The sequence below is a fragment of the Python bivittatus genome, unplaced genomic scaffold (assembly GCF_059951505.1).
Source record: "Python bivittatus isolate LINGU-HERP-01145 unplaced genomic scaffold, Pbiv_v1 ctg000210_np1212, whole genome shotgun sequence".
Lineage (NCBI taxonomy): Eukaryota > Metazoa > Chordata > Lepidosauria > Squamata > Pythonidae > Python > Python bivittatus.
In genome coordinates this window covers 6399334-6424506 of record NW_028277053.1, presented here as the reverse complement: position 1 = coordinate 6424506, position 25173 = coordinate 6399334, and the positions used below count along the sequence as shown (strand labels likewise).

Here is a 25173-nt window from a genome sequence, read left to right as displayed (position 1 = left end):
CCAGAAACAAAAGAGGGAGGGCCTGGAATAGTACACCCTCCTTGATGCCCTCAGTGGGATTTCCACCCCACCTGAGTGCACGAAGGCCAGACAGTCCTAGCCCCAGCTTCTCACTGTGTCAAAACACTGCTCCTTCAGAGGCAGGCAAGAGCAGGAAGGTCCCCCTCAACCCCTTTACCGACTCTTCCTCCTCCTCCTCCTCCTCCTCCTCCTCCTCCTGCTCCTCTTCATCCTCAAAGAAGTCCATTTCGTCCATCTTCATGTCTGGTCCCAGGAAGTCCACCTCCTCATCTCGGGAGCCAACAAAGAACTTAGGAGCTGAAGCACCGTCCCTGAGGTTGGTCGTCCAGGACGACATTCCAGACCGGACAGCCAACCATCCCGCTCTGCAAGCAAGCCAGAGTCACAAGCAGGACCAGGGGCAACCGGGACACGGGGGAGGGGGCGGCGGGAGGGCAGAGGAAGGGGCCTCCGGCCTCCCGCCCGGAGCGGCCCGCTAGAGCCTTACACTGCTGCATCATTCGGGTGCTGACGGACTCAAGAGGCGGAAGACGGCAGGGCCCGGGCGGCCGCGCTGAGCCACGGAGCCTGCAAGGAAAGCAAGGGTTCAGCCGGCGGCGGGGCTGCAGAAGCCACCCGGAAGCGCGCACGCCCCGGCCAGGCACCAGCTGGCAGCCGGGCCGTCTCCTCAGCTCGCCAGTCCCGCCTGCCAGAGCGAGCGCCTGGCGGGCCGTCCGGAGAGGGCGCGCCTGGGCAAGGAGGCGCTTGGCTCGCAACGAGGCTCCGCCCGAGTCCGAACGGGCCGGCCAGGCCCGGCGAGACACCGCCTTTCCCGCGCAGGAAAGGCCGCCCCTTCCCGGGACTAACGGGACGAAAGCGCGCCAACGCCTCTCCGGCTCTCGTCCGCAGGTGCCCCCGGGCGCCTCCGCCTCGGGCAGGCCAACTCAGGGGCTCCGGCGCCGCGCCGGGCGGGGAGAAGCGGCTCCCGCGGAAATTCTCCCCGCGGCTCGCCCCGCCCCTGGGGAGGCGGAGCGGGCGCCCCTTCCCCTGCCCTGCCCGCGGCGCGCGCGTTCCCCCGCCCCCCTCTGCGCGCCCGACAGGGCCGCGCGCCGCGGGATAGCGCACCAATCGCCGAGCTCTTGCGACAGAAGGACGCCCGCTGGCCCGCCGCAGCCCGGCTGGCTCCGTTCTCCCCCGCAGCGCCGGCGGTGACAGGGCAGCCCCTCGGCCTGGCGGGCTCCGCTCCTCGGGCGGGAGGGCAGCCAGGTGTTCGCCGCCGCCGCTGCTCGCGCGGCGCGGGCCCCCCATCCCAACCCGGCTGTTCGGGCGCGCGGCTGCGCTCATGGTCAGGGACCTCGCGCCCACCCCCGAGGATGTGGGGTACGGAGGGGCGGCGGGCGGGACTCAGGGGGCAGGAAGGAGAGGCGGGCAGGCATGCCGTGCAATGGCGCCTCCGGGTGGGAGCGCGGACCGCTCGGTTGCCCGCAGCCGGTAGAGAGCGGGGCGGTTCAGCTCTGGGCAGAAGCGGGGCCGAGGGCTGGGCTGCCCTGAGCCGAGTTGCACTTTCGCGTCCTGAAGACGTTCTGGCGCCTCTTGTCTGCTCCTGCCGAAGAGATTATCGGCTGGTGGTTCCTGGTGTTCTCTTGCGAAGGAAACCAAAGGCCGTTCGGGTACATGGCGGCAGCCACCCAGACACACCTGTCCCGGGTAAACAAAGTCCAGCCACACCTTAGAGAGCAACAGGAGCAGCCTGGAAATGTTTCCTGGTATTCTAGAGCTGGAAGGGGCCCCAGAGTCCAGCCCTGCCGCTCCTGTTCCCAGAGGTTTTTCACATGCACGTCGCTGGGACAGGAATTTTGCCCCGGTTCTGTTAATTCTCATTCCTTTCAGCCCATTTATCTATCTAGCATGATTTATGACAGTGATTGGATTTTATGTCTGTCTTTCATGACATCAGCTATTCCACCCAATTTTTCATTATCTCCATATTTTATAAGGATTCCCCCCACCTCTGAATCCCTAAGAAAAAGGTTGAATAGTTTGGGAAAACTGAGGTTGGAAGGGGACATTGTGCATCCGAGGTTCCTCACCATCACAGTGTTGGAAGGGGAGCAAGAGAGAGGGGATAGCCTTCAGCCAGCTACAAATATGGTGACTCATGTCAGGAGGAAATGCAAGAGCAGGTGGGGCTTCCTAAGATTTAGGAGAGTCCCTGATAGGGGAAGCGGCAAAATGAAGGCCTCTTCTCTTCAGAACACCTCCTAAAGGACTCCTCTGTCATCAATGTCCTTGGGGGCTGTCACATTGCTCTCCATTTTATTCCCCCCCTCCAAATAAGAGGAGCTCTGTTTACTCCCCAGTCTTTTAACATCTCCCAAAGGGACAGACTCTAGACCATCATCTAGCCTCTGGGAGCTCCCAGAGAAGCACTCTGCTGTCTGAACTACCATCCAGCTGCTGCAGCTGGACACCTTTCCTAGAGCTCTTGATTGCTCGATCTTGCTAGCAAACTGGTGGAGGACTGAGAAATCTGAAATGCCAAATATGGAGGAGTGGGGCAAGAAATAGGCTACACTACCCTGCTTGAGTCTTCTTTTCCCATGGGGTAGTGGAACAGTCAAGCATTCTATCACAGTAGACAAGACCCCAGAAGCAGCTGTGCCCAGCCAGAGGCCCATCAACCTGGAAACATATCTGCCTGCACCTCAAGGCAGCCACCACGAGGTCTCCTCCCCCCGACCCTTCAGCCACAAAAGAGCTCAGCAGGGCACTCTCTGGGCATCTGTGCCCTTTGGGTAAGCCTCCTTATACACAAGGAGAAGGAGAGACCACCCTGCAAGGAGGTGTGCAGAGAATGATTCTGGGTGGGGCATGGCACCTGGCCAGAGCAGCAGCAATCGGCTCAACATTTCTCAGCACAACCTCTTGCTTGTCCTCTTTCCTGAGGACGTCAGTTTGGGGCCCGAAGGTTTGAGTGAGAATCATGTTGTAGAAAGAAACTGGTTCATTCATGACCAAGTTAAGGATGTGAACACAACTAGATCATCCAGGCATCAAGGTAACCTGGAAATGCACAGGGTGTTTTGTTTGTCCCTTCGTTTGTTTCATTCTCCTGTGCATGTCCTGGTGCTGGTGAAATGGTATCGAGCAGGGAGAGAGGGCTGAAGCCAGCAGGCACCCTCCAGCCTGCCCCACGAAGAAGTGGGGAGCCCTAGCCCAGGATAACCATGGTCAGCCAGTTCAGCCGCGCTTGCGAGCCGCGAAGGCGTGGGAGGAGGAGGAGCACTAAGCCCAGGCCAGAGCAGACGGGGGCTGGGGCTGGGGCTGGCTTTGGGGCGGCCGGGAGTCTTCACGTCGGTCACCCTAAGCCCTGGAGGAGGAGTCCCGCTGCGGCGGCAAACTAGCAGCTCTGGGCACAGACTCGCAGGAGTGCCGGCTGTGGCATATTGGATGCCGGCCGTGGGCCGCAGCCATTGGACGTGGCCTGCAGCCCGCTCTCCCGGGGCCCCGTGGGGGCGGCCCTCCTGACTAGGGGCTCCCCTGCCCTGCCCGGCGCTGTCCACCGTGGGGTCGGTGCTGAAGCGCGCTCTGGGCACCACAGCCGCGCGCGGGGTTTCAGGCGAGGCAACCGGGCTGGGCTGGGCTGGGCTGGGCTGGGCTGGGCTGGGCTGGGCTGGGCTGGGCTGGGCTGGGCCGGGCCGGGCCGGGCCGGCGCTAGGGCGGCGTAATCTCCGCGCTCCCCTCCCCGCGAGCTCTTGCATTGGCGGCGCGTCCTCTCCCGCCTGGCTGTGCGAAGTCCTCGCCCGCCCGCCCGCCCGCTCGCTCGCCTTCCTGCTTCGCGCGTTCGCTCCTTCAGTCTCCCCGTGGCAGCACCATGTCCAGCACATTCGCCCGCGCCCTCTCCGCCCGACGATCCGCCGCCCTCCTGGCCGTGGTGGGCGCCGCCGGCTCGCTGGGCGCGGGATTCCTCTTCTCCCGCGATTCCGTCGGCGCCTCGGCAGTGGCCAAGCGGCGCCTCTACCCGCCAAGGTACGGCTCCCGAGGCGATATGGGGATGCCCTTGACGCTGCAACGGGCGCAATTCCTGGGGCGGGCTTCCTCGGAGCTGCACTGCAGGGCTGGGGGCGCCGTTGCGGGAGGACACCGGTCCTCCCGCTCCCTCGAGGTATAAGCTCCCCGCTTCGGATCCCCTGCAATCCACCCGTGAACTTAGGGGTGGTGCCGCTCCCTTTTCTCCGGCGCCGCAAAAATGAGGTAATTCAGTCTGGCTTTCAGCCCGAGAGAGAAGGGGACTCTGCTTTTGCCTCTGAGAGACCGCCAGAAAAGGGGGCGTCCTCAGTGCTGTGAGCCCGGCTCACCCCTTCCGAGACGCCCAGCGGTTGCTGGCCCCCTGCCCAGCGCAGCTTAAAGATAGCTTTAAGACAAAGGCAAGCGCAGTCGGCTTATGCTCTGGAGCACTCTCTGCTTCAGGTCCTTCCGGCTGTTCCGGTGACCTCCTGAAGGGCTCTTCAGGGTTTAGCTGAGTTTCTGCTTGTCTCCCAAGCAGAAACTCAGCTAAGCCCTTTCCTCAGACCAGCGCGAATCTAGGGTTGATTAGCCGGCTAAGAAGGGCCCAACCCTGAACCAAGCCGGGCAGGGCATCCCCCAGTCCTGAACCAACCTCAGTGCCTTTGACCAAGAACTCCTGGCCCAAGCCCCAACCCAGCGCTTTCAGAACAGGGAGGGGCCAGGCTCCACCTGGGCCTTTGGCCCCAACAGCAGGTCTCAGGTGGGAAGGGAAACCTGGGCTGCTGGTGCCAGCGCCACTTCCTTGTCTGCAGGCCTGTGCTACTGGAGGAGGATGGGAGGGGTGGAGGGACAGAGCCCAAGCCCCTCCCACATTTTGGGCTGCTGCTGAGCCAAGAGCTGCCAGCTGCAGGCTGTTCTTTCCTGAGAAGGAGCCCTGGGCGGGCGCACTGGCCAGCTTGAGAGGGAGGGCAGAGACGGAGCCCTTCCAGCCCCCTCCAGCCCCAGTTGTCTAGGCACCTCAGAAGAGCTGAAAGGCCCTCTGAAGTGGCAATGAGGTCAAGAGAGCTGCTTCCTAGGCGGATTAAGGAAGGCATCTTAACGCAAGGATTACTCTGCTGCCGGATTGTGAACTGGGGTCAGCTGCTTAACCACTCCAGGCTGAAGCGAAATGTCCACCTATCCAAGCCTCCCAAAGAAAGGGGCAAGGTCAGCAGAGCAGAGAGGATTCTCCAGCTTCTGAGCGGCAAGGGCTGAGAAGCCCTGTGCCTGGAAGCAGGGAGAGTGGAAAACAGGTCTCGTCCCGTCTCCTTCAAGGTGTCCCTTCCCCAGTACTGTGAACTAGGCTCAACTAAGGCAGAGTCTCAACCGAATCCTGTGATGGACCCGCATTTTTAATTAACACTAGGAAGAGAGGCTGCTTAGACAAGCCCAGCTCTTCCTGTTTACCACTCTGGGCAGTGGCCTTGCTAAGCATAAGCTGCGAAATAATAAACTCTCCGCTCTGACCCCAGTTAGATAATGTTGTCAGCTTGCTATCTTTATTCCTTATTTTTGTTTCTGATTGCATCTTTTTAATGTTTTTACTTGTGAGACTCCCAGAGTCATTGGGAATCGGGTGGCATACAAATCTAATCATAAAATCATTTCTTAAAAAATAGAATTTTTCCCAATTTCCCATTTAACTAGGTACCCAATACCTAGGTACTGCTAGGCCCTTAACAAAGTAGTTATCCTCACTAACATACAACCTTCCCTGAACTAAGCGACTCTGGGGGAGAAAAGGTTGAAGGGCTATAAAACCTGCCCACTGAAAGCAACCCTTTGCAGTCAGATGCCATGGCACTCCTTCCTTATTACTACTTGGGCTCATAGCCCCAAATTGGGGGGCATCTCTCTGATGCAGTAAGTATCTGGACTTCAGTAATAAATTTCTATTAATTGTAATGGTCCTGGTGTCTTCCCGTGTGTCTTCCTCCTTTGGTATCCAACCTGCAAATGCTATAGCCAACAATACCATGCCACTAAGCTGGCATGAAGTGAGTTTGGTGTCGTGGTTAAAGCCCCAGGCTAGAAACCAAGCGACTGTGAGTTCTAGTCCCACCTTAGACACAAGCCAACAGTGTGACTTTGGGCCAGTCACTCCCTCTCAGCCCTAGGAAGCAGACAATGGCAAACCACTTCTGAAATCTTGCCAAGAAAGCTGTAGGGACTTGTCCAGGAAGTTGCCAGGAGTCATTGCTGACTCAAAGGCACCAAAAAAAAAAAAAGCTGGTGACAGAAGGTGGAGAAGCAGAAATTTTAAGTGTTCTCCACCCATCCTTAAGTGGGTGGAAAACAAGACTGGCAACACATTTGCTGTTTCCATTCTTGCTGATCCCTCTCCTGCCTCTGCTGCCTGCATACCCAAGTTCTGCCAATAATCTGACTTGTTTTCAAGGAAATGGGTGACAAAAGCTGACCAGTTCTATATACCCTGAAGGTACCCTCAGTGAGGAATAAGGTGGGAAGCACTAACTGAGCACTGATGCAGCTGAGGATGACTTAAGCCTTTCTCCCATCTGGGCTGGGAATGAGATGAAGGCAATGTTGTCATGGTTCCATAGCAGAAATAGGAGGTTGCCAATTTCTGTAGGGACATGAGAGGGAAGACCCAGTGCCTGCTCCCAAGGCATCAAAGAACAATAAGAGAGTCCTCAGAGCAGAGAAGCATAAAAATCTTTGAAGTGTTCTTCCTGAAGGATGGGAGAAGAAAGGATGGGACTGGTTAAAGCCAAAAGGCACACCTCTCTTCTCATATTCACCCGGGCCTTTCCACCATCTCCTGCAGCGCTGAGTACCCTGATCTGCGTAAACATAACAACTGCATGGCCAGCAACCTGACACCTGCCATCTATGCTCAGCTCTGTGACAAAGCCACACCCACTGGCTGGACCCTGGACCAGTGCATCCAGACTGGGGTGGACAATCCTGGGCACCCCTTCATCAAGACAGTAGGCATGGTGGCAGGAGATGAGGAATCCTATGAGGTGAGTGCCCATCTTCCTTGCCCACCAGCCCTCTAGCTCCTTCAGATGCCTTCAGATGATTGCTAACCAATGGTCCTGTTATGACTCCAGGTTTTTGCAGAGCTGTTTGACCCTGTAATTGAGGACAGGCATAATGGCTACAACCCACGCACCATGAAGCATCCCACAGATCTTGAAGCCAGCAAGGTATGCAAACTAGGGGCCTGCCATGACTACAAGGAACTTCAGTAGAGCTTTATGGGCCAGACAAGAAATTCAGCTTGTCTCAGAAATGATCACAATCCACAATTTTCTCTCTGCAATGATTTTTAATGCACAACTAGCCAGAAAAGGAATGTGGGGGTGCACTTCAAATTAGGTTTTGAGTCTCCTAAATTATACCAAAATGGGGAGCATGTACTCCTGGAAAACTGATTCCTAAGATGCAACACCAGTACAGCAAAATATAGAGTATAACCTGACAATGAATGTATGGAAAGAGGAAGAGGAAGAAGGAAAGAGGGAGGGAGGGAGGGAGCTCCTTAAAAAGATAGCAGAAAAACAACAATAAGAAACAACTGGGTCAGTTCCCAAACACTCTACCCAACAGTTCAATTTTAAGCTGTTTATGGAAGCCCATTAGGGAAGGACCCTATTTAATTTCAACCAAAGGACCAGCGCTGCCCCCAAGAAGCGGCACCTCCTGGCCTTAACCCCCCACCTCCCCCAAGTGAGGAACTGTGAGCTGCTTCTCCCAGAAGTTCATGTAGGTTGATCTAATAAAACCCGGTGGCAAGCCAGGGATCTTGATCGGTCAAAACCAGCCCTTTAAATTGGACCTGGCAGCTGACAGGGTGCAGGGCCCACAGTGCAGCACAATGTGCCCCAAGCCAGGTGTCAGGGAGCACCTGGGCTGCTGCAGTCCAGGCCGTTTGCAGCTTCTGAGTGCTTTTAAAGGCGGCTCTGAGTACGGCAGGCTACACTAGCTCAGCGGGCCGTGATAAGGGATGAGCCACCATAGCAAGGTCTTCCTGCCTAAGGTAGGGCTGCAACTGGTGCACCAAGGCCTCTACCTGCTATTCAGGCAGGAGTACAAGTCCAGGAGGACCCCCAAGTTGTAGCACCTCCCTATCAAGAGATAAGACTACAGCAGACAGAGAATCCTAATGGACAACCCATAGCTTTGTCTTGCTTGGGGTCAACTTTAGCCTGTTCTGTCCCGTCCAGAGTCTCGCAGCCTCCAGGCACCAAGACAGGATTTCAGTGGCTTCTCCAGCATGGCTCAAACTCATGGTATAAATCTCACTTTCATCAACGTACTGATTATATTGAACCCTGAACTGTCAAATTAACTCCCCCAGCAGCTTCAAGTAGGCATTCAAAAGTAGAGAGAGAAGGCAGATCCCTGTGGCACTCTACAAGGGAGTGCCAACCTCTCCTCCCCCACTCTGGAACTGTCTGCTAAGGAAGGATACATAGTGGTTGTTACAGTCCTTACACTGTATGATGTGTAAGGACAACATACAGTGTAAGAACAACATACAGTGTAAGGACTGTAACAACCACTATGTAGGGCAGACAGGCAGAAGGCTAACAGAGCGCATCCATGAACACCAACTAGCAGTCAGAAGACACGATGAAAACTCCTTAATCGCACAACACATGGACAGATTCAACCATAGTTTCACCTGGGAAACTGGCAGCATCTTAGACCAAGCTAAATCCAAAAATGTGAGGGAATTCCTGGAAGCTTGGTATTTAGACAAGGCAGCCATCAACAGGCACAGAGATAAACAACATCTACACACTATTCAAAAGAGACAATAGAAAGGAAAACAAAAGACCAGAACATCTTCTCACCAGCAATCATCACCCAGATAAGCAGAGATTAACACCAAGATTATCACCAGACATACAATCAAGCAGTAAACAATACCCTAATCAAGGGTAACCTAATCAAGGAACTACCAAAGGGGAAAAAGATAAAACAAAACAAAACCCACACTCCCACCCACACTGGCAGGGCATGCCACTGTATAGAGAGCAAACCCCATTCCATTCTAGCACTGAAGATGTTACCTAGCTGGGTAACGAAACGTTTGCAAGAAAATAACCAAGCTCAGAGAACCCCAAGGACTCCACCGTTCAACCCTGAGCCCCTGAGCTACACACATTCTCTTCTATTGACAGAACCTCTGTTCTGCATGCAAAAAGATCCAAGTTCAATCCTTAGTGTCTTTGTGTAAGGCTGGAGAAGCTCATCTGCCTCCTTAGAAAATGACTGCCGGTCAGTGCTGATAACCCTGGGCTACAGGACACTATGGTAGACCCATAGGTTGAAGGTCATTCCCCAGATTAAAACCCCGAGCAAGAAGTTAGGAAAGCAATCATTTTAATAACATTCAACTTCAGTCTCCTCACTTTGATTACACAGTTACCCATTTAAATTGCAGCCATGGACTATATCAAGCCATCTGCCCTGTCTGGTGAGTTAGGAGCACTGTTGCTTCACAAGGGAATCGCGGCCTGGGCACACACTGGTTTCAGTACCACTCACAGCGGGCCCTAAAGGCACGGTTGCTGCAGCTGGTGTGGGATTGGATGACTGCTTCTTCTTGTTTAAGCCTCCAGCACCTCCAGGCCCAGGAACCCCAGGATTTCAAAATCAACCCTGACTTTGTGACAAGTAGTTAAAAAGCGATAGAGGATTTCAGTCCATAAACTTGTGAGACAGGGGTGTGCAACTACTGTAAGCTCAAGGACCACACAATATTTGGTGACTCTCCAAGTGTGGCTGGGACTATAGCACATTTGGGAGGGTGCATAGGAGTTTAAGGGGTGAAATAGTTACCATAAGCATCTGCAACCCATTTTGCCTCTTCAAACTCCCGTAATAGCCCCCAGTGCAAAGAAACCTGTTCTGGATTCCAGCAATTCGGGATTTGCCTGGTAATTTTTATTTAGTGTGTGCTTATACCTAGTCAGCTTTGCAGGAAAAGAGGATGCTGGAAATTGTCCTCTCAGGTAGGGGAGGTGGTCCTGAAGGGGCAGGAAATGCAGAGCTACGTATTGTGGACAAGTTGAACATGTAAAACCCAAGTGATCTGGAAGTCACAAAGGTTTTTCTAAAAAGACAAAAACTGGGGAGGGGGGGAGGAACAATCCTGAGATACTGTGGGATGGGTTGATGGCTCTTCTGCACACTTTTCCCCACAGCAGCTCACCTGACCAGACCAATTGCTTCAGAGACTGGCCTGCCAAATAATACTGATTGGTTGGTTGGCTAGATTTATGCGCCCTCCGTCTGTCAGGACCTCAAGGTAGCATCGGCATTCGTAGTATTCCCTTCTATTTTCCCCCCAATAACAACCTGGTGAGGTAGGCTGGTTTAAGGGGTGTGGCTGGCCCAAAGGCACCCAAGGAGCTTCTGTGGCTGACGTGGAACAGAGCCTGCCCTTTTCCTGCCTCTCTCCCAAGAGGTCTGCCTTCTCACAGGTCAGGATGGTGGAGGGCACCAAACAGGAGAGCCCTGGCTGCTTTGGGGGCCAGCTGAGGCCAGGCTTCCTCCTGTGCAGCACCTCCAGATGCCTCCCAGGGTACATCGACCTTTGCAAGGAGACAGAGTCTGCTGAAGTGGTGGAACAGCCTATTGCACAGGATGGGCTCCCCTTTGCACGATGCATTTAAATAGATGGCTATTCAATTAAACCAGATGAAATTAAATTCATGGCCATTGGCCAGGAATGGTGCAGTCTCACGGGTCCCGCACTTGATTGGGATCAGGCGGAAAGCTTCAAAGGTCTGTCCAAGCTCTGTGATTCTATGACTCCTACAAAGATCAGTTTGGAGCCCCTTGGTTGGGGTGGCGGGGGGGGGGCACTGCCTCCCAGAGCAGATCCAGTGTTTGTAGAAGCACAGTCTTAAGAGCAAGAGGAGACACAGAAGGAATAACAAGCTCCAAAAGGCATTTGTGAGGAAGGAAACCAGAGAACTGGCACACCATCCTGGCCTGCCAGGACTCATGGCTGAATTCCCGCAATTCAAACTCACATTTGGCAAAGGGAGCCTGACAATGAGACAGGCCAGAGTCACAGTGTTTGTACATTGTGGGTCTTCCATCATCTGCCTGCGAGGGGCACTCTGCCTTGGCTGCTGCTGGGCCACGGAGGCTGTGAGCAAAGAAGCATGAGCAATAGGCTCATGTTCTGAGGACAGGCAGCTTCACGGAAAATGCGTGTGTTTTGTGCCATGTGCTCCCCCACCCCCACCCCCACCCCCACCCCCTGGTTCCATTACCACGTTTCCTTCTTAGAAGCTCAGGGTCTGCAGGAAAGCAAACCTCCCTTGGGACAGCCAGGACAATGCGCCCAGTGTACCACCCTGTAGAGCACTTCCACCAGCAGAATATCCAACTGGTATCAACTGCACAAGTGCCAGGCATGTGCATTGGCATCCGCCCACGTCACAGGCCTTCTGAAACCAGTGAATGCTGGACAGCCACGAAGGATGGCAGGGCTGGGGACAGGGAGCCACCCTTCAGCCCAGGGTCACCCTTCGTCTCCCTGAGGTATGATGCGCCTCTTCCTCCCCAGATCAAGGGGGGGCACTTTGACGAGCGCTACGTCCTTTCCTCGCGGGTCCGGACCGGCCGCAGCATCCGCGGCCTGAGCTTGCCTCCAGCATGCACCCGGGCAGAACGGCGGGAGGTAGAGAAAGTCGCAACAGAAGCCCTGAGCGGCCTGGCTGGGGAGCTGGCGGGCAAGTACTATCGCCTCAGTGAGATGACCGAGAAGGAGCAGCGGCAGCTCATTGAGGTGAGTGTGCCTGGGTGGACAGTGCCCTGAGCAGGTCCTCCTTGTGGAGAAGAAGCCACTAGGAAGGAGGGCAGAGAGGATCAGGCCTATCTGACAGTGCTTGCAGCTCTGAGCCATCCCGTTGTCTGGGATGGTGTGTGGCATGGCACTCCAGCTTCCTGCAAGGCCCATCTGCTGCCAGCCATCACCACTGCTTCTTCAGCCCATCTGGCTGCAGGAAGCAGCTACTTCCTTCTGCCCTGGAATTAAATCCTTATTCCAGTGGAGTCCTAAAGTAAACCTAGCAGAGATCTTCTTTTTCTTCTTCTCCAGGACCACTTCCTCTTTGACAAGCCTGTCTCCCCTCTGTTGACAGCTGCAGGCATGGCTCGTGACTGGCCTGATGCCCGGGGGATATGGTAGGCCTTCCATGGCTCCTCCTGATGGGAATGGACTGGGCTGGATAGATGCTCCAGGCACAGCCCCCGGGGAGGTGTGTTAACTCCAGGCAGAGATCCTAACTCTGGGGTGGTTGCTGTTCCACTGGCAATGAAAAATGTGGATCAGTGGGGAATGGAGCCTGAAGCAGCTGGGCCTGCCCCACCATACAGGAACAGCTGCTTAAGGCTCCACTTGCAAGATCCAGGTTGGTGAAGATCAAAGGCCTGCACTGGAAGGGAAGAGAGGTCTTGCCACAGCCAGGCCAGTTTGTTGTAGCCTCCTTCCCTTCACTAGCATCTTTACTGCTTCTGATCAGGCACAACCATGAGAAAACCTTCTTGGTCTGGATCAATGAGGAGGACCACACTCGTGTCATCTCTATGGAGAAAGGGGGCAACATGAAGAGAGTCTTTGAGAGGTTCTGTCGGGGTCTGAAGGAAGTGAGTCTCCCCATCTCATTACTCAGACCTTCTCAAGGGGGCTGATCATGGAAATGGGGCTGAATCACAGGCTGCCAGAGAAGCTGAAGTAAAGGGTCTCCACACCAAGAAAACAGGGTTAGGCAGGTGGGCAAAACCAGGGAGAAGATGGTCATGGAGCACTGCTTAGAGGGATCCACTCACCACATTGTCTTTCCTCCCATGAACAGGTAGAGCGACTGATCCAGGAGAGGGGCTGGGAGTTCATGTGGAATGAAAGGCTGGGCTACATCTTGACATGCCCATCCAACCTTGGCACTGGCCTGCGTGCTGGAGTTCACATCAAGCTGCCACTGCTGAGCAAAGTAAGAGCTGAGTAAAAGAAAGCTGCTGGCTGTTCTTGAGCTTCAGGTGGTCACCTGAGTCCCTTTCCATAAAGGCCAAAGAGCCACCTTTCCATGTGGTTTAAGGCAATACCAGTATTTTTTTTCCTGCAAGAATCTATCTTTTGACCTCAGAACTACAAAAAAAAACACACCAAGCTCCTGGCCACCCCACCCCCTGCTACCATGCTCTAGCCTTTCAGTGTCACCTATTTTTTCCCCATCATACACACCCTTATGCAGGACAGCCGGTTTTCTAAGATCCTGGAAAATCTGAGGTTGCAGAAACGAGGAACGGGGGGAGTCGACACAGCTGCCACAGGGAACATCTTTGACATTTCCAACTTGGATCGCCTGGGCAAATCTGAGGTAACTCTAGGGTTTGGCTGGGTACAAGTGCACTCTCTCCTTCTCCCCTCTCTGTGATGGGTTGCCTGCTCAAGCCCCCTCACAATTGTGGGCATGGGGGAAAGGCCTTGGAAAAGGGTGTGCGCATGGCAAGCAGTGCAGGGGCAGGATGCTTCCTCTTTTATAGCTTGGGGAGGCCAGCATGACTTATTACCATATGGGATGCTCCAGAGGGCATCCAGGGTGCCAGGCAACTAGGGGCAAGGATCTATCCTCAACTCTCCCAGTCCAGCCCTCTGTCTCTAACCTCCCTTGCTTGTATTCCCATCCCTGGTAGGTTGAGCTGGTGCAGCTGGTGATCGATGGTGTGAACTACCTGATTGACTGTGAGCGGCGCCTGGAACGAGGCCAAGATATCCGCATCCCACCCCCTGTGGCCCAGTTCCATAGCTGAGTCCAGCTGGACCCCTTCAAGGCTTGACAGATGCCTGCATGCATAGTCTTGTGGCCCTAGCTGTATACCCTGCACCAACCCCATAAACTTCCAATTGCTTGACTTCCTTCTGATTCCAGCTATCTTTTTGTCCCTCTCTGGGGGCAAAAGGGAGGAGGGATCTTTTTGGAGGCAGTTCCAGCAGAAATCCCTTGCTTTCTGGGCTCTGAGTACCTGGCTCCCATTCAGAGGATGGCAAAGGTGGTTGGAAACACTTGGGAGAACAGATGGATGGGTGGGCAGTTTGGCAAAGCAGCTCCTTTGCCCTTAAGATCTGGGAGAAGCAGGGAGGACAAATAGCCAGAATACCGGTGAAGGGGTAGCTATCCTGCATGGTGCAAAGCTGTCGCAAGCCCACCAGAAGGCAAGAGGGGAGAAACATCTGAAACTGCAAAGTACTAGTGTAGGCCATCCAGTCCCTGCCGGTGGGTCATCCTGGCCAGGGCTTGCCTGCTCACCAGAATGAGGAGCTGGGCAAGGCAGAACACTGCTGAAGCTGGAGCTGGGAAGCAAAATGCATGGGATTTATAAATGGGCAGCTCCTACCATTGCTTATGCCCTGGCATGGCTGGCCCAATGTCACTGCATTAACTCCCCAGCCTGCAGCAATTTCCCCTGGCCCATGATTAAGGTTAAGCCGGAAGCCTTGAATCTGAAGCATTTGGGATCCTAGTCCTTCTCTGTCCCAGCATTTCCTCCAGCTTCTGGAGCACAATCTCATCCAGGATTGGCAGCATCATTATAGTACTGAGGCTCCACCAATAGGAGAAGCTGGTACAGAACCTTCCCAGGAAATAGAGAAATGGGCATCACGGGCCTCCTAGCCTCACATGGTCCTTTCTGAGTAGAATTTCATTGTGCCCAACCAAAAAAGAAAGGAAAGAGACAGAAGCCTCACCTGAGATGTTAAAGAGGGAGGAGGGCAATGTGCCTGTCTTCAAAAGGTTGTGTGGAGAACAGGGAACCACAGACCAATCGCCCTGGCACTGACACTTGGAAACATGCTAGAGCAGACCACAAAGAGACTCCTAAGTACCTTAAAACTGTGCAGTTCAGCACAGATTTGTCAGGAACAATTTGGGTCATATTAACCTTCTTTTGTTTTTGGCAATCTAACTTCTTTAGCAAATTGCAGGAATGCCGAAGGCATAAAATACCTTGATTTCAGCAAGCGTTTGACAAAATACCCCACGATGTTCTGATTAGCAAGTAAAGACAGGGTGGCATGGCAATTGAGTACTTTTTAAGAAAGATTTTCATTCTTTGGATGAATGATTTTGAATGATTAAGAATTATTTTGATTCTTCAAACTCTGTGGATCCCACTCATATCTCACTTGTTTGACAGTATACCATTAATGAGTACTTTTTAAGATTTTTAAGCCACTGTGAATGAATGTATTAATTGTATACCGTCAAACAAGTGAAATATGAATGGAATCCAGAGAGTTTGGCCCAGGGCCCTGTACTCCTCAACATTTTCATCCATTACTTGGATAAAAGGACAGAGAGAACACTTACTGAATTTGCAGCTGATGCAAACTTGGATGGGATAAGTTAATATTCCAGAAGACTGAAACAAAACTGAAAGCAATCTTGATCAGTTAGAGAAGTGGCCTTCTAGTTTTGAGACAAATGCAAGTTACCCACTAGGAAAAAGAAGTCAAATGCAGAGTTATGTGTGTGTGGTGAGTGTGTGTGTGAAAAAGTTCTTGGGACTGTAGTTGACTATGAGTCACAGTGTCACAAGGCTGCTAAAAGAATAAATGCCACTTTGGGCTATACCAACAGAAGCGTAGTTTCCAAATGATAGGAATTGTTCCACTTTACTCTGTATTGAACAAACCTTATTCTGAGTACTATACATTCTGGGTATTGAATTTTGAGAAATATTCAGAGGACCTGGTGCCAAGAAGTTAATCTAAGAATTGGAAGTGAAACCTTTTGAGTGAGGGACTAAGCTTATTGTGGGTCCTGAGAAGAGGGATTTGATAACATGTTTCAAGTATACAAAAGGATGTGACACTAAAGAGAGCCAAGACCGATTGCTCTATTGTCTCAGGGGACATTTCTTTGCACATTCTTGAATCAGCTGATATCAGAAAAACCATGATAGCTTGTCACCTATTTGTTGCTCCATCAGTTCTTTATTGCAAGGTTCCCTATTGCTACAAAAATATTTTATTCTGTAAATTTGTCTTCTAGTATACTAATTATCCTACCCAATATTGCGTTACCTGAAGATGTGATAAACATTCCAACTTCTATTATTACAAAAAAAGTTGAAATAGGAAGCCTAGAACTGAATCTTGTAGCACCTCACTCCAGGGTGATGAGGAACTGTTAATGAGCACTCTTTAAAATACAATTTTCAAACCAGTTATATGTTCACTTAATTGTCAGAGTATAATGTCAAGATCACAGGAAATGATAGTTCTGCTTTCTGCTGCAATGGTCAGAATGCACCTGGAATATTGTGTCCAGTTCTGGTTGCCACAATATAAAGACGACACTGAGGAACTAGAAACAATGGAGAGAAGAGCAGTAAAGATGGGTCTTGGAGGCTAAACCCTACAAAGAATGGTTAAAGGAACTGTGAATGTTTAGTTTAAACAACAAAAGGCTAGGAGAGACACAATAGTCTTCCAAAACATGAAGGGATGTCACAGGGAAGAGGGTGTGGATTTATCCTCCAGCACTCAAGGGTAGGACAAGAATGAAGGAAGTGGAAGCTTTACAGAGGGAGATCCAAACTTGAAATAAGGAGAAATTTCCTCACAGGGAGAACTCTTAAGCAGTGGCACAGCCTTCTGGAGCTGTGGGAACTCCATCGCTACTGGTTTTCAAGCAAAGTCTGGACAGCCATGTGTCTGGAAGGGTCTGAGGATTCCTGCCCTGGGCAGGGGGTAGGACTAGAGCAGGGCTTTTCAAACTCTGTTCTGCAGAACCCTGGGGTTCTGTGGGAACTCAGTGAGGTTCATATGAGAGTCTGAGGGCAAACAAAAAGTTGAGCACAGACCATTTTCTATCACTAGCACTTTGCTTCGTGATCGGGGCTTCCAGGAGATGAGCGAGAGCGAGAGAGCGAGAGAGAGATACTGTAGACAGATGGATGGATGGAGAAAGATTGTAAGTAACGGATTATACAGCTTGAAAAAGTTTGAATAATCCTGGATTCGAAAACCTCCAAGGTGCCTTCCAACCCTGCTTGATATGTCATTTGAACAGTGAGCTTCATTAAAAGGGGAAGGGCAATGAAAACCCTGAAGTAAGGACTTCAAAGATAGAAAGTGGAAGTGCAAAATGGGGCTCTTAAACCACTCAGAGAAGAAGAAGAATGAACGCACATAAAGTTCATGGCCATAAGAATATTTCCCTTAGGCAGAGCATGGAAAATAAACAAGAGTTGTTATTGCTGAAATTAAAATAAGACCCCCAAATATACATTTATATTGCACATAATTTCAGCTTAGATAATTTTTATTTTGGATGGAAACTAAAATATTGGAAGTGGGCACAAATGGAGACTAAGTGGCTGACAAATCAAAGAACAGCATCAATACTTTCCTGGGAGCAAAATATATAAAATGGATAAAGCTAACATGTATCAATAGGTTTCTTGACCGTTCTTCAAAGATTTGGGAGTATTGGGGAAAAATTAGTTCCATCTCCCTGGCTATTTATGCTAATGTCTCTTTTCCAAATAATTTAGCAAGGCTATCTAGTAATGTGTGCAGACAGCAAACTCTTTTCAGATTAAGGGATTATTTTATAAATAACCAAGTCATGCCAGAAGATATTTTAAAACAGAAATTGGCATGTGTGAACTTTAATTAGTTACAAATGAATGAAATGGGTATTTTTGTTAAACATATAATCTGTAAGAAAACAGCATCGCAACTGCTAATAGCCTTTGAAAATCTTATGTTAAAACCTTCAGAGTCTTCTAAAGATCTAATATCCAAAATATATCCCACACCAACAACTTCAAGCAGAATTTATATATTTTGGATATTTCTCTCAAAGAATCAGACTTGACATAGTATCTCTGACATATAATGGGCTTCCCTTTGGAAGAACACATGATCAATATCAGCAAAGATCAGGAAAAATTATTTAAAAGTGATTCATAGATGGTATTATACTCTGAACAAGCAACTAACTTTACTGGGAAAGGTTGGAAGGGTGGTGAAGCACCTATATGCATGTCTGGTGGTCCTGGGAAGTTGTACAAAGATTTTGGTCAGAAATGATCAGAGAAATGAATAGCATAGATATAGGAAAATGTAGTTGTGGTCCCAAGATATGTTTACTGTCAATATTTAGCTCAAAGTACTAAAAATAAGATAGCTGTTTAATTCATGAAGGCTGTGGCAAGGCTGGCCATAGCACAGTGCTGGAAAAATCCACAGCTCCATCACTAGATCTCTGGTATGAAAAACTATGGAAAATTTTCGTTATGGAAAAATTTACAAATAAAAGATGGGAGGTTTGGAATCAATCTACCCACCTACCTACCTACCTAATTTATATAGCCACCATCTCACAAATTGACTCTGGGTGGTACACAATAAAAACAAAACAATAAAAATGTATGTTAAATAACCATTAAAAACAATAAAACATGCATGTAATAAGGCCACGGGAGAATGTTTAAAAAGCTCGTACACAGTAAAGCCATCTTGCGGGCTCCATTTCCAAGGCCTGCTTAGTTTCCCCAGGTCTGCTGGAAAAATAAGAGAGATCTCCAGAAGGCCAGCAGGGCTGGGGCTCGTCTCACCTGTGGTGGGGGGATGATGTTCCAAAGGGTGGGTGCTGTGGCAGAAAAGGCTCGCCTCTGAGCCTTCTCAGATGGAGCTCCGATGGGCCACGTGACATGCCTCTCCTGATGGGATGCGTAGATGCAATCGGGGAGAGGAGGTCCCTCAAATACCCTGGCCCCATGCCATGTAGGGGTTTAAAGGTCAAAACCAGCACTTTGAATTGGACCTGGAAGCAAACTGGCAACCAATACATAACTGCCCATGCTGCCCCATTTTGCACTAGTTGAAGCTTCCAAATACTCTTCAAGGGCAACCCCATGTAGAGCATATTACAGTAGTCCATTCAGGAAGTGACCAGGGCATGAGTAATTGTGAGCAGGGCCTTCTGATCCAGGAACAGGCGCAACTGGTGCACAACTTGCACAAAGGCCCTCCTAGCCACAACTGTCACCTGCTCCTTGAGCAGGAGTCTTGGGTCCAGGACCCCCAGGTTGTGCACCAGGTCTGCTTGGGGCAGTGCCACCCTATTCAGTACCAAAGATGGTAAAGTCCCAGATCCAGAAGGCCCTAAAACCCAAAGCCACTCAATCTTGCCAGGGACCAGCTGAAGCCTCTTGTTCCCCATCCAGACCATCACAGTCTCCAAGCACCAAGATAAGACATCAACGGTATTGTTTAGTTCGCCAGGGGCAGAGATGTACAATTGAGTATCATCAGTGTATTGATGATACCTCACCCCATGGCAGTAGATGATCTTACCCAATGTGTAAGTGGAGAGTCAGCAGAGGAGAGAGTACTGAAACTTGCGGAACCCTGCACAGCAGGGGTTGAGGGTGGAATCCCTCATTCCCAATCAACAATGGGTACCAGCCCCATAGGAAGGAAGAGAACCAGCATGGTACAGTGCCGCCCATGCCCACTCTATAGGAGGATACCATGACTGATGATATCAAAGGTCACTAAGAGGTCAATAGAGCAAGGATGGATGTACTACCCCCATTCTGCTCCTGCCAGAGATCATCCAGAAGTGTGACTAATGCCATTTCCATCCCGTACCCAGATCTGAATCCTGACTGAAAGGGGTCCAGATAATCTGATTCATCCGTGGTCCACTGAAGCTGCTGCATGACCACCTTCTCCACAACCTTCCCTAAGAAAGGAAGGTTGGACACTGGATGAAAATTGTCCAGTGTGGTAGAATCCAGCAATGGCTTCTTAAGGTGGAAGAACAACCCCCTTTCTCAAAGAAGAACTCACCACCACTAGAACCCAGTCACACGTCTCCCCCCCAGGCAGCCTTAGCTAGGCAGGAGGGACATGGATCTAACAAGCAGGTGGATGAGCTCACAGACTTAAGGACCCTGTCCATTTTCTCAGGCTGAACAGGTTCAAACCATTCCCAGATAAAGAGCAAGGCTGTGCCCCAGGTTTCTGTACCAAAGCTAGCATCTAACTGGGAATGAATTCAAGCAATTTTGTCTGACACATGCTCTGCAAATTCCTCCGCACAACCTTGTAGATGAATCTCTGAATCCCCCTTACCCAAAAGGACTCAGGTTACCCAAAACAAGGCCGCCAGACAGCTATCTGCAAGTGCAATATGGGCAGAGAATTGCTACTTTGCTGCCCTTATCACCACAAGGTACCCCTTGATAGCAACTCGTACCCATGTTTGGTTGATTTCATCCTTTGTTGACCTCCAGCAATGCTCCAGATGCCCCTTCTTCATCTCCCTTAACTCTTCCATTAACTACGGAGAGAGTGACAGGATCCATGGGAAGGGAGAGATCACATGGGTGCAATTCAGTCCAAAGCCTCAGCCACTGCTCATTCCAAACGACAACCAAGGCCTCAGTCACACCATGCAACAGACCATCAGGAACAACCCCCAGTTTCTTCTGGAACCCATCAGGGCCCATCAGTCGCCAGGGGCAGACCGATCAAATAGGTCCCACCTCCCTGCAGTGAGGGGCAGTGCCAGAGAATCTCATGGCTACCAGGGAGTAATCTGACCATGATGGGGGAGCTACAGAGAGCTCCTCCAACTTCAGATCACGTTGCCACTGCTCCAACAGGAAAACCAGATCAGATGTGCGACCACTGTCCTGTGCTGGGCCCTGGATGGCCTGGGATAGGCCCATGGCTGTCATGGTGGCCATGAACTCCTGAGCCACCTCAGACCCCACTCCCAGGGAAGGCAGATTGAAATCCCCCAGGTCCATAGGCCTGGGGAATTCCATTGGCAACCCCGAGACAGAGTCAAGGAGCTCAGGCAGGGAGGCTGCTACACATATATCAAAAAAGTTACTTTTGATTCAATCTGGGAAAAAAATAGTTCTTTTTGGAAAGCATAAAAGGCTATATTCCTCTTTTTGTTTACCAGAGTACGTATAAAAGTTGCTATTGGAATCTTGTTCTTAGATCTTTTCAGTGTGTTTGTTGGTTTTTAAATTTATAAAGTATGTATTTTTAAAAAAAGGAAGCAAAAGCTCAAAACGAGCCCAGTTGAGCAAAGACTGTTAGGACAAACAAAAAGAACTTCTTTAGATACGTTCAAAGGAAATAAAAAGACTCAGTATAACATTTGCTCAGGGAAGAAGGCAAAATGCAAAGAGGTATAAAAAGACACAGCTGAGCTACTCCACCACTTATTCAGATCAGATTTTCCAACAGAAAATTATCTGTTCTGCCAGGAAATTGTAAAGAGGATGACAGGAGAGGGCTGAAGCTTCACCCCTCTAGGAGTCCAGTCAGGGAACTGCCAATCAGCTGGGTGAGCGCTGGGGCAAAGCAGGGGAGGGCTGCCCCGTGCCTCTTTCTCACCTGGCCTATTGTTAGTTAAATGAGTGCCTGGGATGAAGAGGCAATGGAACTCCTCCCCGCCCTGTCTTTCTCTCGTGCTTCCCTCTTCCATGAGGTAGAAGCGAGGCTTTTCTACCCTTATCTATTTCTTCCTAAATCAGTACTTTACTTCAAATATAGTCAACACCTGCTAGTGTTCAGTGACAGCTCGGTTAAGCCCCTACTCTGAATCTAAGACAACAACATTATGAGAGTTCCTTTTTACTATGAAAGTGGTGTCCAGCCACTTATTTTTCAGTATTCTTTCAGCATTCTCCTCTAGCAAATCTCCAACAGTTCATGATCCTTTTCTCATTAGTTCCTCCTGGCATGGACTGTTATTTAGTTCATTAAAATATGCTTCCCTGAAGTTGCAGTTATATGTTTCAGCCAGCTTTCATTTTCCTTAAACCAACAATCCCAGAATTTTCCCCAACATTCCTGCTTCTTCCACTTTATCAACTAAGTCTTCGCCTTGGGCCTTTCTCCACCCTGAGGAGGGGAACAACACAGCTAAGGCCAGGCATTTTCTGGGGAAATCATCCTTATCAAGAGACACTGGGGTACTGAAGCAGTTTATTCACTGCAGGACCTCAAGGAAGGTGGCACTGTTCTACCCCAGTTCTTGGAAGTGTCTGCAGGAACATTCATTCACGGCTTTGGGCTCTGGGCCCCATCACTCCTTTAAGTGCCATGGCAAAGGCAGGTGGTTCACTTCTCCAGATGTCAAAGAGCACCTGTGAGAGCTGCTGTTGGGATTGCTGGAGGGTATTTATTTTATATTTTATTTTTGTATTTCAAATTTGTCACCACCCATCTCACTACAGAGCAACTCTGGGCAGTTATTCATTCAGGGAGCCTGTTTCTCCATAAGTGACTGGCCTGTGCTTGGGGGATCCTATTGTGGAGGGCTTGGAATTTGACAAAGGAGCTCCTGGGGTGAGGGACCAGCTCTACCCAAATACTCCAGATACCCGAAGCAATGGCTTCAACAGATACTTGTATTTCAAGCAGTGGCATTAGGGTGTTCCAGTCACGCACGTGCCCACTGCAAGCCCAGTGCTCTCCAGACGCGTCATGTGGGTTGCAACTCCCAGGAGCCCAGGCAGAGCTGCCTCTCCCTGCAGGAAGGTGGCCTCCTCACCTGCCTTCAGGCCCCTTTCGGTGCTTTGTGCAGCAGCAGCAGCTGTGCAGGTAGTTGGGGACACAAAAAGAAGCAGCTGCTTTTGTCCTGCGAATCAACCTGATTTCCCTGAAGGGGAGTTTGTGTGATGCGTCCCTCTGACCCACTGCTTCCAAAACTGAAGCTACCGCGTGGCTTAGCCTTGCTCAGTGCTCTAGTAGAACTGCTGGAGGAGGTTTTTGCACGTCAAGGCATCAGTTTCATCCATTAGCTCACCCACCCAAATGAAAAGGGCTAAAATTTTAGCCCCAGTGATGTCGTAGACTCCCCAGTCATGCCTTCTACATCCCCAAGTGGTCCAGGACAGGAGGAGGTGCTGCCTCCAGGCTGAAAAAGATTGTCTGCCCTGGATTAAGCAAAGTCCTTATCACACTATTTTCTGCCTTCAAGTCAGCAGTGTTGACTCCTGGCAACTATCTGGACCAGCCCCTGCAGTTTTCTTGGCAAGGTTTTTTGGAAGTGGTTTGCCCTTGCCTGCTTCTTCCTAGGGCTGAGAGGGACTGGCCCAAGGTCACCCAGCTGGTTTTGCGCCTAAGGTGGGACTAGAACTCACAGCCTCCCAGTTTCTAGCCTGGTGCCTTTAACCATTACACCATAATCAATCAATCAATCAATCAATCAATATTTTATTACAGTCACAGACCAGAATTCATTACACGCTGTAATCAATGGAAAAATGCCCATGTCCCATCCTTAAGCGTCTCTGTGGCCCTTAGGAAGGTGGAGGGGCTAGACCAAGGCCTGGCCCTTGCAGCAGCCACAGTGAGCTTGCCAGAAAGACTCCCAGAATCAACAATCACTGCTCTTTTTATTTTACTTAATTTTATTATACTATGGCAAGCTTTCAACTGTCCTCAGAAGAGGAAGGAAGACTGTTAAAGCTTGCCTACAGAGTTCAAAGGGTTAATGCTGATTCAGAGTCAGCTGAGAGCAGGTCATCATCCCAGAGGGACAAAGGCAGCCCAGCCCTGCAGAATTTCTCAGACTGGATCCCTCTTCCAGCCAGACGCCAGAAGGGCTGAATACCCCCTGCCTGCACACTCACCTTCCAAAAGCCAGAAAACCAGCTGTGAAGTCAGTCAAGGGAATACAGCTTCCAGGGCAAAAGGGACAAACGGGAGCCAGTGTGGTGGAGGAGGTGACCACCACACCGATAGGAAAAGGCCTGTGTTTTGGAAGTGAGCATTCTCCACTGGAGTGCTCCCAAGTCACAGGCAAAACACGTTCAGATGCATTTATTTACGCAAAGGCTTTCCTATCAATACAGTAACCACAAATAACAAGGTATATCTGCCTCCACCTCAGGACTGCTCCCTCCTCCATCCCCAGGCACGCTTTTAAAAAGCCAGGTTTTTAAGGGAGAGAGTGGGGATCTGACTTCTGGTAGCAAAGTGTTTCCCTGTAAAAGCACTCCAGTGGAGAATGCTCACTTCCAAAACCCTCCCACGTATTTCATGCACGGGAGAGGGGGATTCTCAGCATGCACTCTCTGCTGGCATGCCTTGGAACCAGCAATCTCAGAAAGATCCAAGGCTTTGGAGATTATTGCAACCATCTTAATTGCACCTGGAAACCAACTAGAAGCTAATGCACAACTTCCACCTGCTGTTCCAGCATGCACTGAGAGGCACGAGAACCTCAGATTGTAAATCAATGCCTTCTGAGAGAGCACAACCTCATCACCAGCTAAAAATGGTGCCAGATTCAGCAGTGGCTATCTTGCTTGGGTTAAGCCTCAACCTCTTTCTCTTACAGCTTCCAGGCACCAGGTCAAGATTTCTACCATGTTCTGGGGTAGGGACCTATACCTGAGTATAGTCTATACTGCTGATAGCAAACCCCAAAGTGTCAGTGGTTTTCCTCAGCCACTTCATATAAATATGAAATAAAACAGGAGGGAAGAGGGTATCTCATGTTGGACCACCTGAAGGCTCAACCTCTCTTTCTGCACACACACTGGCTGGGACTACTACAAAATGGTGCCTGTGGTTTCCAACCCTCACAGTCACCTCAGAACTATACCACAGTTGATGGTACTGAAAGCCACCGAGAGGTGCAGCAGGACAAGTTTGGCTGCATTCCCAGGCAGGCCCTGTCACAGGTCATCAATGAGCGCAACTGATGCAGTTTTTGCCATCTGATCATCTATTTCTTCCAGAGCTCTTTGTAACTGTCCCCTCGTCCTCAGTTAGATGGATATTGGTTGGAGACCAGTCAATTGTGTCCACCATTAGCTTCTTGAGGAGAGGATGCACCAGTGGATTCTTCAAGGACAGCAGCATCTCAGCCTCCTGCCATGAGACGTTTGGAACAGTCTAGACCTGTTTCCCTTCCCAAACCTGGCAGCGCATACTTCTCATCTCACCAAGGATTGTGCCCATTTCCTCAGGATTAACAGGTTGAAATTCTTTCCTGATAACCTCGTAAGATGTTAACCCAGCATCTTTTTGGATTTGTCCAGCTGGTGTCCAAATTTGAATGAATGCAAGCATTCATA

General features: G+C 50.6%; 2 protein-coding genes across 6 annotated transcripts in view; one reads left to right on the top strand and one right to left on the bottom strand.

The window, feature by feature from the left end:
* PPIP5K1 (diphosphoinositol pentakisphosphate kinase 1) overlaps positions 1–1041 on the bottom strand; it is a 39838-nt gene extending 38797 nt beyond the window's left edge. For 2 of the 5 annotated variants that reach the window (XM_088139330.1, XM_088139331.1), the window contains exons 1-3: positions 868–1041; positions 509–588; positions 179–386 (exon numbers count right to left, since the gene is read on the bottom strand). In XM_088139330.1, the coding sequence (XP_087995456.1) occupies positions 179–358 (180 nt within the window). In that variant the 5' untranslated portion in view covers positions 359–386; positions 509–588; positions 868–1041. The remainder of the gene's footprint in view (positions 1–178; positions 387–508; positions 589–867) is intronic. The other 3 variants (XM_088139329.1, XM_088139328.1, XM_088139327.1) reach the window with 2 other exon arrangements.
* A 2753-nt stretch (positions 1042–3794) lies between these two features.
* Positions 3795–13957, top strand: CKMT1A (creatine kinase, mitochondrial 1A). Its single transcript, XM_007439567.3, has 9 exons — positions 3795–4029; positions 6836–7034; positions 7125–7220; positions 11606–11827; positions 12140–12225; positions 12564–12687; positions 12897–13031; positions 13293–13418; positions 13735–13957. The coding sequence occupies exons 1-9, from the start codon at positions 3875–3877 to the stop codon at positions 13849–13851; spliced, it is 1260 nt and encodes a 419-aa protein (XP_007439629.2). The 5' UTR covers positions 3795–3874; the 3' UTR covers positions 13852–13957.
* Positions 13958–25173: the final 11216 nt, after the last annotated feature.

Bases quoted from the DNA above. Each gene is read 5' to 3' on its own strand.
- CKMT1A (XM_007439567.3), top strand. From the start codon at position 3,875: ATGTCCAGCACATTCGCCCGCGCCCTCTCCGCCCGACGATCCGCCGCC. The intron at 12,226-12,563 runs GTAGGCCTTCCA...GCTTCTGATCAG, and splicing joins CCTGATGCCCGGGGGATATG to GCACAACCATGAGAAAACCT. The intron at 13,419-13,734 runs GTAACTCTAGGG...CATCCCTGGTAG, and splicing joins ATCGCCTGGGCAAATCTGAG to GTTGAGCTGGTGCAGCTGGT.